The 14216-nt window shown below is 41.9% G+C and overlaps 1 protein-coding gene across 5 annotated transcripts in view; it reads right to left on the reverse strand.

Moving 5' to 3' along the window:
- CACNA2D3 (calcium voltage-gated channel auxiliary subunit alpha2delta 3) overlaps positions 1–14216 on the reverse strand; it is a 903838-nt gene that overhangs the window by 428505 nt on the left and 461117 nt on the right. For all 5 annotated transcript variants that reach the window (XM_061396642.1, XM_061396641.1, XM_061396640.1 and 2 more), the window contains one exon: positions 2854–2928. In XM_061396642.1, the coding sequence (XP_061252626.1) occupies positions 2854–2928 (75 nt within the window). The remainder of the gene's footprint in view (positions 1–2853; positions 2929–14216) is intronic.

Raw genomic sequence — 14216 nt, forward strand, 5'->3', positions numbered from 1 at the left:
TGCTGAAGCTGAAACTCCAATACTTTGGCCACTTGATGCGAAGAACTGGTATTGTAAGTAGGTAGCAGGCAAAATGGCAACAATTGAGTTAGTAGATCTATCTCCTTATTTTCTCCCAATACCCGTCTGTGAAGTTTATACTGTTACATAATCATTTCCAAGTGTCATGAATCTCTTTAGCTTGAAGAGCTACTTATCAAAATGTAAATAACTCTTGTGAAGGAATGGATCTTAACTATATGTTTGATATACTTTAATTAACAATTAATTAAATACATGGAAATCAGTCCTGAATATTCATTGGAAGGACTGCTGCTGAAGCTGAAACTCCAATACTTTGGCCACCTGATGTGAAGAACTGACTCATTGGAAAAGATCCTGATGCTGGAAAAGATTGAAGGTGGGAGGAGAAGGAGATGGTTGGATGGCATCACCGATGCGATGGACATGAGTTTGAATAAGCCCCAGGAGTTGGTGATGGACAGGGAGGTCTGGTGTGCTGCAGTCCATGGGGTCGCAAAGAGTCAGACAAGACTGAGCGACCAAACTGCACTGAACTGAGGTGACTTCACACACACACACACACACACACACACACACGATTATATTTAATTATACTGTCTTCCCATGCATTTAGTTGGATTCATCCAATTTGTAATTTGCTCAGCCTCTTGAACATGCACTAATTTGGGGAAGTTTTCAGCCGATATATTTTTAAATATCTATCCAGTCTCACTCTCTCATCTCCTGAGATGTTTATGACATGAATGCTAGCCCTCTGCTGTCTCATGTGTCCCTTAGACTCTTGTCATTTCATTCCAATCTATTTTCTCTCTGTTGCACAGGCTGGATAATTTCTATTGATCTATCCTGAAGTTTACTGATTCTATCTTCTGTCATCTCCAATTGAGCTGATCCAGTGAGCTTTTTATTTTGGTGACTGTATTTTTCAGTTCTATAATTTCCATTTGGCTCTTTTTTATAATTTATATTTCTTTTTGAGACTTTATATTGTTTACATTTATTTCAAGAGAATTCCTAACTGCTTTAAAGCATTATTTTTTAAATTTAAATTTCAACATCTGATTCTTATTAATACTGGCTTCTGTTTGTGTGATTTTTGTCAGTACCTGTTTTGGGCACAGGCAGGAAACTCCTGCAGTTCTCTATTTGGGGTACATGGGAATCAATAAGAAACCCAGGGAACTTGTCTTCATGTCTTTAAGACTGGGAGTTCACCTTTTTTCTACCTTGCATGTCTTCCTATATGCATTGGTGGTGTTATTGCCATGGTTTTTCAGTTGCAAGGGGAGGGATCTGATTAAAATATGGCTACTCTATACCGGCAGAATCAAAAGTCTGGGTTAATTTTAATAAAAACTACTTCAAATGTCAGCATTCAAAAGTTTAAAGGCAATTTTAAGTGAAGTTCTTTTCTCACATTCTCTAATAATTTTTTCATTCATAAGACTTCATATCTCCAAACATCACACTGCCTGTGTACATCTAGGAATCCACCTGAAGGAAGCATTTTAAGCATCTTTTCTATTTATTGTTGCAAGCACCATCACTGGACACCTTCTAAAGACTCTGGAAGAAATTCCAATGCTACAAAATTGGTAAGCGGGTGAACTCTAGACCCAGGTAATGGCCAACAAAAGAGAAAGTCCCTAGAGAAATTTGGCTGTAAGTTTATTTTTTTCCTACCTTACCCTAAAAAATTACCATAAACAAACAGTCCCTGGATACACTTGTTCTTTGAACTACAAGGTACTTCCTTCTCTTTCCTAAAAGCAAAGCTTATTATAGTGTGCTTCTCCCTCAGACTGAAGGTTGTATATTAACTCTGGTATAACTTCTCCTCTCACTCTGTGCTTCAGTTGTACTGAATTTCTCCCAATCCTCTAGGCTCACTCCCTCAGCGATGCCCACACTTCTACTCCCTGCATCTAGCATAGTACCAATGGCACTCCCTCCCCATCTGGGCCAGCGGTTCTTCCTAGCACACGCATAGAACGTCACAGAGTGCTACCTTGCCCACTGCCTAAGCCATACTTACTCTTTAGGGGAGGAGCATTATTTTATTGTACCCACATAGCATGTACAACCAAATAAAGTGAGTGATGGCAGTGTTGAGTCCAAGGAGGTATGATATTTTTGCAGCCACAGCTACACTTTCAACCTAAATTGTCACCTGGCCCTGTGGAGGTAACTGGAGATGGCTGTGATGGTGGCACTGACATATTTAAAGGTGGCCAAAGGAAAACAGATTTTCAGAGAAATGTATCTTGGAAATTTTCCAAGAATGCTCCAATTGTAAAGGAAACTTTTATTCAATTAACATACCTTTATTTTGTTTCAGACAATATATTTATGGAGCAGGCAATTCTCAGAGCATTAAGGATACAATCAAGAGTAACATAGTCCCTATCCTTGTAAAGCTTACCTTCTAATCCAGGAAGTTACCCCAATATTTCCCAACAGTTACTTAATCATTTTTACTAAGTGCAAGAAGAGATGTAGCAAGTGGGTTCAATTTTCTTTGAAATCTCAAGAGCTATATGCTTTCATTGGTGTCAATATGGGTGAAAATCACAACACAGGTTGTGCTTAGAGCAAAAGAAAGAGAAAATCAATGTGAATGCTTCATAACCAGTGAGCATAACTCAATATGTTTCACTGCTATGATTTTACTTAGGTCTCTTCGTAAATGTTCTACACACTTGGGTTCCAAGGCCCTCAGTGAAAGGGCAGTACATTTGATGAGTTTCTAAAATCTAGGACAGAACTATTGCAAGTGACCACTGTGAGGGAGGTGGGTGTGCCAGGCACCTGCCCAGCAGCAGGCCTTACCTCTTTGTTTGTCCTGTCAGCTTGCACCAATGTCCCATTCAGGCAAGGTTCCACGTAGTGAAGCTCCTCATTATACTGCAAAGGGAAGAAACAGTCAAAAGTAAACAATTAAGCATACGAAGGGTACTCAATAATTTAAAGATAACACATACAAACAAAAAAGTAGCATGATCACAGGCTGAACTCCTTTCTGTAAGGTGACTTTATCAGTTGGTGGTCCTATTTAAAAAATTGTGTTTAAGCGCAAAGACAGACTTTATTCATTTCTTGTTTGAGTGGGGAACTTGTAGAGCACATGTTGGTGGGTGACAGTGACCAGAGTGTACACAGTTAACTGATAATCCTTCAGGGGTGACTCCAAACACAGGGGTTCCCGGGGTATGGCTGACAGCACGTGGTCCAGCTGAGATCTAAATAGTGTTCCAGACTTGGGTGGATATGACTCTAGCTCCTGCCTTTGGTTTCATGGAGCCAAGGAACCCATATGCAGGTCACGTATGAGTGACGACAGAAGGTTGGAAAGCAGAGATCTTGATGTTCCCCCACAGGAGGCTTTGCGGTATTAGTCAGCGCAGTATACACGTGTAGTGACACCACTGTCCACATGAACCAATGCCAGGAATCATTTTTGATTCCAGAATACCCAGATAATAAAGCTTTGTTTTTGTCCAAAGCTTGAAACTAGAAAGAAAACATTTGAGTGTTCTTATTTTAATTTTTCTCATCAAGCATGGTACTCTGCACTGTAGCTAGACTGGAACATTTCAAAACACAAATCTAATCATACCCTCTCTTGTCAATGCAATTCAGAGCCCCCCTTGGCTCTGCAGAGGAACATTCCTAGGCCTCGGCAGGGCCCTGGACACTTGGCCCCATTAACCTTTCTATCGTCTTCACCATTAGCCCTCCCCATAAACTCAGCACTGCTGTCACTTCAGTCGTGTCCGACTCTGTGCGACCCCATAGATGGCAGCCCACCAGGCTCCCCCATCCCTGGGATTCTCCAGGCAAGAACACTGGAGTGGGTTGCCATTTCCTTCGCCAGTGCGCGAAAGTGAAGTTTCTCAGTCGTGTCTGACTCTTAGTGACCCCATGGACTACAGCCCACCAGGCTCCTCTGTCCATGGGATTTTCCAGGCAAGAGTACCGGAGTGGGGTGCCATTGCCTTCTCCACATAAACTCAGCACTGGTCAGCCCTAATTCCCTCCCTGTCCTCTGAGATGACCCATCTTTACCTTCAGGCCTTCCACCACTGGGCCTCCTGCCTGAAGTTCTCCTTTGGCATCTCCCAAATGGTGCCTATTCATCCTCTGGGCCACCTCATTCTTACTTCCTCTGGGAAGTAGCCTCTGTTGACTGATTTGGTCTAAGGTGATGATATGCCCATTCCTAAAGTTTAATTTCTTTTATTTTTGAAGCATAATTATTCTTAGTCAATCACAGGTATTTGGTCCCCCTCTGTTGGATACAGAACTTCATAACATGTCTTGCAACTGGGAGTGATCAATTAATCAAATCCTAGCCAATAAAACACAAGAGGTAAGTTTTCTGGGCAGTTTCCATAAACTTTTTTTTCTTTCCACTAAAGGAAAACTCAGAATTCTATATCCACTGCCTTCTTTCCCTCTTGGGATGCTACTGTGGAGCTGCAGCAGCTATTTTGTAACCATGAGGTTGCAAAGGTTGACAAGGTTAAAAATGGACAGCAAGGCCCAAGGAAGACAGAGCAGGAAGACAGATCCAGTGTGGGTTCTTGTTACACTGCTGAACCACTGTACCAAACTGCAGTTGCTCTCCTTGAGGCCTCTCCATGAGATTCTGAGATATCTATATAATGAAGCAACTTTCATTCTGTAACTTACAGCCCAAAACTTTTCAACTATGTTTTCCAGGTAAAACTTTATATTTCCAGGTAAAACTTTTCTAGGTAAAACTTTATATTTTGCCTGAAACACATTCACATATTGATTCTTGAGTTCAGTTCAGTCACTTAGTCGTGTCCGACTCTTTGCGACCCCATGAATTGCAGCACGCCAGGCCTCCCTGTTTATCACCAACTCCCGGAGTTCACTCAAACTCATGTGCATCGTGTCAGTGATGCCATCCAGCCATCTCATCCTCTGTCGGCCCCTTCTCCTCCTGCCCTCAATCTTTCCCAGCATCAGTGTCTTTTCCAATGAGTCAACTCTATGCATGAGGTAGCCAAAGTGCTGGAGTTTCAGCTTTAGCATCATTCCTTCCAAAGAAATCCCAGGGCTGATCTCCTTTAGAATGGACTGGTTGAATCTCCTTGCAGTCCAAGGGACTCTCAAGAGTCTTCTCCAACACCACAGTTCAAAAGCATCAATTCTTCAGCGCTCAGCCTTCTTCACAGTCCAACTCTCACATCCATACATGACCACTGGAAAAATCATAGCCTTGGCTAGACAGACCTTTGTTGGCAAAGTAATGTCTCTGCTTTTGAATATGCTATCTAGGTTGGTCATAACTTTCCTTCCAAGGAATAAGCGTCTTTTAATTCCATGGCTGCAATCACCATCTTCAGTGATTTTGGAGCCCCAAAAAATAAAGTCTGACACTGTTTCCACTGTTTCCCCATCTACTTCCCATGAAGTGATGGGACCAGATGCCATGATCTTCATTTTCTGAATGTTGAGCTTTAATTTAAGCCAACTTTTTCCCTCTCCTCTTTCACTTTCATCAAGAGGCTTTTGAATTCCTCTTCACTATCTGCCATAAGGGTGATGTCATCTACATCTCTGAGGTTATTGATATTTCTCCCAGCAATCTTGATTCCAGCTTGTGCTTCTTCCAGCCCAGCATTTTTCATGATGTACTCTGCATATAAGTTAAATAAGCAGGGTGACAATATACAGCCTTGACGTACTCCTTTTCCTATTTGGAAACATTCTGTTGTTCCATGTCCAGTTCTAACTGTTGCTTTCTGACCTGCATATATGTTTCTCCAGAGGCAGGTCAGGTGGTCTGGTATTTCCATCTTTTGAAGAATTTTCCACAGTTTATTGTGATCCACATAGTCAAAGGATTTGGCATAGTCAATAAAGCAGAAATAGATGTTTTTCTGGAATTCTCTTGCTTTTTCGATGATCCAGCAGATGTTGTCAATTTGATCTCTGGTTCCTCTGCCTTTTCTAAAACCAGCTTGAACATCTGGAAGTTCATGGTTCACATATTGCTGAAGACTGGCTTGGAGAATTTTGAGCATTACTTTACTAGCATGTGAGATGAGGCATGAGTCAGAACTCTTGGGTCCAAGTCCTGACTCAGTCATACACTAATTGTGTGGCCTTGGGGAAGTCACTAAACATCTCTGATCCCAGATTCTTATGTATAAGGTGCTAATTCACCTTCTGTTAACCCTCCACAGGCCCCTGTGAAGATCCAACAATGCAAAATACCTGAAATTGCTTTGGTATGTAAAGGCCTGAATATGTGGGGGGCCGCAGTGGGGGCTTACAAGTAAAGAAGACCAAGAAGTTCTTGCCCTCATCAAGGAGGAACATGTGCAGTAATCAAAACCATGCTCACTGTCACTGTACAAGTCGTGGCCACAATGGAGGAATCTGCTCTTCTGAACCCCTGCCAGCTTGTTAGTGGCATCATCCAAGCTTGCAGTTAACTAATTTCCCTTGACTGCATCAGGACAAAACTATGCTGAGCAATCTGGACTGTATCACCAAAGGGAGCTGGGCTCAGCTGTCCGTGTGAAGGGACAGCACACACCAGGCGGCTGTGCCAAAGAGGCCCATGGGCTGTGCATGATCATCATGCTACCCAGCACTCCTCCAGAGGGGGACACCAAGAGCACCCTGTGTGTAGAGCTGCTCCCAGGCTCCCAGCAGCTCTCCATTTGGAAAACTCTCCATTTCTACATTTTAATGGATGTCCCCTATATTTCTACTTTGTGAAACAGTGATGTGAGATGGCCAAGTCGATTTACGATAAAGATCTGGTCACCTCCACTCCTAAGATACAACGGCTTCCTTCAGTTCTCCATCATCTCTACTTAAACAATTAGATATCAGTGGTCTTATAGAAAAGGATGCAATGCACATAATCATTGCCTGCATGCATACTAAGTGGTTTCGCTTGTGCCTGACTCTATGTGACCCCATGGACTGTAGACCTCCAGGCTCCTCTGCTCATGGGATTTTCCAGGTAAGAATACTGGAGTGGGTTGCTATGCCCTCCTCCAGAGGATCTTCCCACCCAGAGATTGAACCTGTGTTTTCTGCGACTCCTGCATTGCAGGCAGATCCTTTACCACTGAGCCACTGAATAAGCCCACATAATCATTAGCCAGATGCAATAATGTTCAGCCATTTGCTCTGGCTCCCTCCCATGACTAGGAGTGAACTCTAGGGAGGCACTCAGCCACCTCCCTTTCTCCTCAAACTTTTTAGTCTTTCCTCCAAGTTTCTGGAAAATGGAAGGAGTCTCTTAGCAGGATAGGATAGAGTCAAGGCAGCCCAGAGATGGTCCAGCCAGCCCACTAATCACATGGTGAGAAGATGGACAAAGAACGTTCACTCTTTAAAGAGCTTAGAATCTGCCACACAGATGCAAGGTATCAGTCGTTGTCAGTTTCCTTCTTCCTTTTGCCTGCCGGGTTGGCTCTTCTCTGATTGACACAAGGGTAGAGCGTAGAGCTAAAGCAACTGGGGCAAACAGGGTGGGTTCAAATCCAGGCTCAGACACACACCAGCTAGGTGATCTTCACTAAAGCATCTCTGCTCTTTTAGTCAGTGTTCATATCAGGGGAATGGGGATTGTTACCAACTTCTCTCATGAACTTACTGTGAGGATGAAATGAGATGGTTCAGTGAAGAGTCAACACAGAACTCTCATGGAAGAAAGAGAAAGAAAGTGTGTGGGTGCATGAGACGAAGAAAGACAGAAAATATATATGTGACTGTGCTGTGTGCTTCATAGAAGACTGACAGACTATATAGGAGGTGGTAAGTAGGAAAGAGGTGGGGCAATGACCATGACCTACTCTTGGAAACAGGGCTCACATGCCCCTGCCCTCTCCAGAGAGCACAGACACCGTATTTGGTGGAAAGAAGTACTGCTCCACACCCACAGGTGACTCAAAACACTTGAGACAGAAACCACCACATTGTGCAGCTGCACGCTGCCCCACTCCTTGCCAAACTCTGAACCCTCCCTGAACCTGGGTCTTTGGCAGACAGGGAGCCAAGACAGTGCTGGGGGCCTACTGCCAAATCCCCTCGTAGGAAGGTATCTGCCATGAAATCCTTCATTCGTTTCCCTCCTGAATAAGCATTTGCCATGTGTCACAGATATCAAACACTGGCTAAATTTGCCCATGATCATTACTGTGGGGTAATCATGGAAACACTTCCTCTTACTTTTATTAGTAAAAGAACATGCTCAATAATATATACTTTTCCTTTTCACCATAAAAGGTACTTATCTGTGATGTCATAACTAAGTAAGTGTTAGTTGCTCAGTCGTGTCCGACTCTTTGCGACCCCATGGACCTGTCAGGCTTCTTTGTCCATGGGATTCTCCAGGCAAGAATACTGGAATGGGTTGCCATTCCCTTATCCAGGGGATCTTCCTGACCCAGGAATAGAACCCAGATCTCCTGCACCACAGGCAGATTCTTTACCATCTGAGCTACCAGGAAAGTGCCCATGGTCCACTCAAAAAAAAGGCAGGCGGCGGGGAGGGTTGCTCAAAAGAAACCCATGTTATTCTTCATACGTCAGGCTACAACCCACTACTTTCTCTTCAGGCCAACCACCAAACTCTATACTCTGGCAGCAAGGTATACATCACTATCTGCCTTTTCTTTCCTTTTTACCAATCTCTGGAAGTACTCCCAAATCTCTCATTTTAAGGACACAGCAAAATCCTCAATGGGAATTTTAATGATGATGTAAAAGTGGAAAGCCAAGTTTCATTCAATGAATGGCCAGAACTCTGGGGAGAAGAATCTAAAAACAAAGAATAAATGGGTTGGGTTCACCAGCTAAGATTCATGGAAGCTTTAGCATTGGTGCAGAATCGTGTCACATGCTGGCTTGTGTAAATTTCAGCCCAGAGACTGGAGAGCAAAGGGCAGGTTACTGTGGGCTCTGCATGATACCGGGGATTCAAAATCCTGCTTAACGTTGGAAGCTGGAGATGATCAGTGAAAGCAATGCATCTCTCAGGCCTAACAGAACAAGATGATCAGCTGCCTATAAAAGAGACTGAGGAAAGGCCTCATGAAGAAGAGAGAGACTTTAGGGAACATGTGGACACGTCACCCTGCAGCTCAGACTTCTTTCCTCTCTTCAGCAGATGTACTAGTTCCTTTACCTGGCTGAACACACAGATTGATCTGGACCGGCCCTCTCAACCCAGTACCATTCTTTTCCGCATCACCCCCACTCACCAGTTCTCTCTGCTTCCCACATTCACCCCCAGTCCACTACATCCAGTCACTGAACTCCTTGCAGCCAAGCCAGCCAGGTCTATACTTCCTGGGGGTGGGAGAGGATTTATTACAATTTCAAAACAGCACTTTCCTCCTCAATTGTTTGCTATTTTTCCTGCCCTATCTCACTGCATACTCCTGGTTAATGCCCATCTGTCTTTACGTGTTCACTTCATCATCGCTTATTCCAAGAAGCCACCACTGAGTCCTAGCTGGCTGCATGGCCCAGCTCTGTGCGTTCTCAGCCTCCACACTATCCTGCCCTTTTCTGAGACTGCTCTGTCTACACTCGACTGCGAGCACCTTCTTTCTTCCTGGTTGCGTCCATAGCCAACACATACAAACCCCAAACCTTTAAAGCTCATGTGGGAAGAAAACCTGTCTTCCTTACCTACCAAAGCAGTCCCAGTACTTGACTCATAGCACTCAATAGCATTTGCTGAATAAATAAATAACCAGAACAAAGAAATGAAAGGCAAAATTAAAGATTCCCAATGGAAAAGATTAGAAACAAAGCCTAAAGAAGAAAAAAAGTTGACACAGAGACAAAAAAATAAATAAAATAATATGATGAGAATCTCTAGCCTCTTCAAAAAACAGATGATAAAATGCAAAGGAAGTAAATCGGTACATTTTAGAGAATCCTAAGTGGCAGAAAACAAAACCCAAAAAAGGATAGAGTTAAAATACTGGTATGATTATACAATGCAAGAAAGTGATGCAGAACTGCTGGAACTCTATTAAATACTTTATGGCTTTATTGATGCACTTTTGATTAAATAACCTTTAGAATGAAAATGTGTAGAGATTATGTAATGAAGCAGATGAACCCACAATATTTTCACCAACACAAGGCATCCCAGGGATCTTTTGCATTACAAAAGCTTCTTGTGTAATTTGAAACACAACTGGACATAATTAGCAATACAGAACAAATGAGCACCGAAAGAAAATACCATCCCTTTACTTTTAATACGGAATCGATTACTTTAAAAAGCAAATCCACAGCAGGCAAAGCACTGGAGAAACAGCTCTGAAGAAAATCTGCAAATTAAAACCAGGGCACCAGAAAGTTCTGAGTTGAACTAACAAATGACGCTCTTCCCTATTCAACTCTGCACAAACACAGCCTATAGGAGGCATTTAAATTGATTTAACAATATCAGCCCAGTTAATACTGTATTCATTTAATGCATGGCTTAGGCTTCTGTAAAATCATTTTTCAAATTTCAGCATGGAACAGAATTAGCACTCTTATTTTTATGATAATATTGTTAATTTAATGCATGGCTTGGAGTTAGACTTCAAAGTGAATCAGAAAAATATGGCTTTTCTCTTGTCAGAAACATCTCTCTTCATGCATCAGTGGTTTGACCTTAAATTTTAACTTCAACTGCACAAAATCACTCTCATATTTCAACAATTTTTTCATAATTTAATCATTTAGTTCATTGATCTTAGATTTTGCAATATCCTGCTCAGGAAAACTAAAACAAGTTTTAGCATTATCTTTTCATTTTTATTCTCTGGAAAGATCTGGAAAGAAATTTTCAGTATAACATATAAGATGCACTTAGCAATGAAGGTAATATAAACATGCAAATATGTAAAATGGCTGGAATGGGCAAGGAAAATCTTTTCCACTATTTAAATTCCCTTCCTTCCTTCCCCATTATGGCACTGAAAATCAAATGGCAAGGATGAATTAGAATTGTACAACCAAAATGCCTACAAAGTACAAAAGCTTCCAACATTATTAAGATTGTATTTTTTACTTTCTCCCCAGAGGTTAGTGACACTGTACAGGAGACAGTGATCAAGACCATCCCTAAGGAAAAGAAATACAAAAAGGCAAAACGGCTGTCTGAGGAGGCCTTACAAATAGCTATAAATAGAAGAGAAGTGAAAAGCAAAGGAGAAAGCAAAGATATACCCATTTGAATGCAGAGTTCCAAAGAATACCAAGGAGAGATAAGAAAGCCTTCCTCAGTGATCAATGCAAAGAAATAGAGGAAAACAGTAGAATGGGAAAGACTAGAGATCTCTTCAAGAAAATTAGAGATACCAAGGAACATTTCATGCAAAGATGGGCTCGACAAAGGACAGAAATGGTATGGACCTAACAGAAGCAGAAGATATTAAGAAGAGGTGGCAAGAATACACAGAAGAACTGTACAAAATAGATCTTCATGACCCAGATAATCACGATGGTGTGATCACCAACCTAGAGCCAGACATCCTGGAATGTGAAGTCAAGTGGGCCTTAGGAAGCATCACTATGAACAAAGCTAGTGGAGGTGATGGAATTCCAGTTGAGCTATTTCAAATCCTAAAACATGATGCCATGAAAGTGTTGCCGTCAATATGCCAGCAAATTTGGAAAACTTGGCCGTGGCCACAGGACTGGAAAAGGTCAGTTTTCATTCCAATCCCAAAGAAAGGCAATGCCAAAGAATGCTCAAACTACTGCACAATTGCCCTCATCTCACATGTTAGTAAAGTAATGCTCAAAATTCTCCAAGCCAGGCTTCAACAGTACGTGAACTGTGAACTTCCAGATGTTCAAGCTGGATTTAGAAAAGGCAGAGGAACCAGAGATAAAATTGCCAACATCCATTGGATCGTTGCAAAAGCAAGAAAGTTCCAGAAAAATATCTTCTACTGCTTTATTGACTATGTCTAAGCCTTTGACTGTGTGGATCACAACAAACTGTGGAAAATTCTTCAAGAGATGGGAATATCAAACCACCTGATCTGCCTCTTGAGAAATCTGTATGCAGGTCAGGAAGCAACAGTTAGAACTGGACATGGAATAACAGACTGGTTTCAAATAGGGAAAAGAGCACATCAAGGCTGTATATTGTCACCCTGTTTATTTAACTTATATGCAGAGTACATCATGAGAAATGCTGGACTGGAAGAAGCACAAGCTGGAATCAAGATTTCTGGGAGAAACATCAATAACCTCAGATATGCAGATGACACCACCCTTATGGCAGAAATTGAAGAGGAACTAAAAAGCCTCTTGATGAATTGAAAGAGGAGAGTGAAAAAGTTGGCTTAAAGCTCAACATTCAGAAAACTAAGATCATGGCATCTGGTCCCATCACTTCATGGCAAATAGACGGGGAAATAGTGGAAACAGTGACAGACTTTATCTTCTTGGGCTCCAAAATCACTGCAGATGGTGACTGCAGCCATGAAATTAAAAGATACTTGCTCCATGGATGAAAAGTTATGACCAACCTAGACAGCATATTAAAAAACAGAGACATTACCTTGCGAACAAAGGTCCGTCTAGTCAAGGCTATGGTTTTTCCAATAGTCATGTATGGATGTGAAAGATGGACTGTAAAGAAAGCTGAGCACCAAAGAACTGATGCTTTTGAACTGTGGTGTTGGAGAAGACTCTTGAGAGTCTCTTGGACTGCAAGGAGATCCAACCAGTCCATCCTAAAGGAGATCAGTCCTGGGTGTTCATTGGAAGGACTGATGCTGAAGCTGAAACTTCAATACTTTGGCCACTTGATGCAAAGAGCTGACTTACTGGAAAAGACCCTGATGTTGGGAAAGATTGAGGGCAGGAGGAGAAGGGCACGACAGAGGATGAGACGGTTGGATGGCATCACCAACTCAATGAACATGAGTTTGAGTAAACTCCGGGAGTTGGCGATAGACAGGGAGGCCTGGCGTGCTGCAGTCCATGGGGTCTCAAAGAGTGGGACATGACTGATCAATTGAACTGAACTGAACTGAACTGAAAACACTGAAATGTCTTCTCAAACATCTACCCAGCAAGCAAGAGAAAACTGACAGTGTAATGAAGGGTGAAATAATAATGTCCCCTCCCGTAAATGGAATCCAGTCAACAAGAACAATGCAGTCAAACAGATTTGCAGGGCATCCTGGTGGATTTTCAAATATCACAGCCCCCTATACTCATAAGAGCCTGCAATGCGTCTTCCTCTAGACAGCCAAAGACCACTTTAGACAGACAAAGGAAAAACATACCACATATTCCTAGAGCAATTGTGCCACTGTAAAAACTGGAAAAGGAGATACAGGAATAAACCACCACACAATCTGTCAAGGTAAAACTGGTGAAACACATTTAGGGTTGGAAGAGGTGATTTAAGGACATGCAAATGAAGACTTGCCAATTACAAATCTAGTGATTAGGACCCTCAAAATACTGTTGTTATGGACTGAATGTTTGTGTCCTCCACTTAATTCATATTTTGAAGCCCTTAATCCACAGTGTGATGGTATTTGAAGATGGGACTGGTGGGAGATATTATTATGGCCATACATAATATATAATTACAGTTAGATGAGGTCAGGAAGGTAGGACTCTTGTGATGGTACTATGCCCTGATAACAGAAGACATGAGAGAGCTTGCCCTCTTTCTCTTTCTGCATAAGCATAGGGAGAAAAGGCCATAATGTGCAGACCAGAAAGTGGCTATGTGCAAGCAAGGAAGAGAATTTTCATCAGAAACTAAGTCCTGCCAGACCTTGATTTTAAACTTTCCAGCCTCTGTAACTAGGAGAAAATAAATTAATGTTGTTTAAGCCACTCAATATTTGGTATTTAGTTATATCAGATGGAGCTGACAATACAATTTTTAAGTATGTAAATATTATACCCTACTTAGTGGATATTCTGATAATTCCTAATTCTGTGCAGACTGTCCTTCAGTGCAGCAATTTAACTTAGAGTTTATTCAACAGAAGCATAGCCAGTCTTATAAAAATATATGCACGAGTCCATGGATTATAGCACTCTAATGTAGAAAAGAGATTACAAAGGGGGACTGGTTAAAAAATTAAGGCAAACTATAGAGGATGGGACTCTGTTCTGCAGATACACTTGATATAATATGAGTATAGAAG

Source organism: Bos javanicus, chromosome 22 (genome assembly GCF_032452875.1).
Source record: "Bos javanicus breed banteng chromosome 22, ARS-OSU_banteng_1.0, whole genome shotgun sequence".
NCBI lineage: Eukaryota > Metazoa > Chordata > Mammalia > Artiodactyla > Bovidae > Bos > Bos javanicus.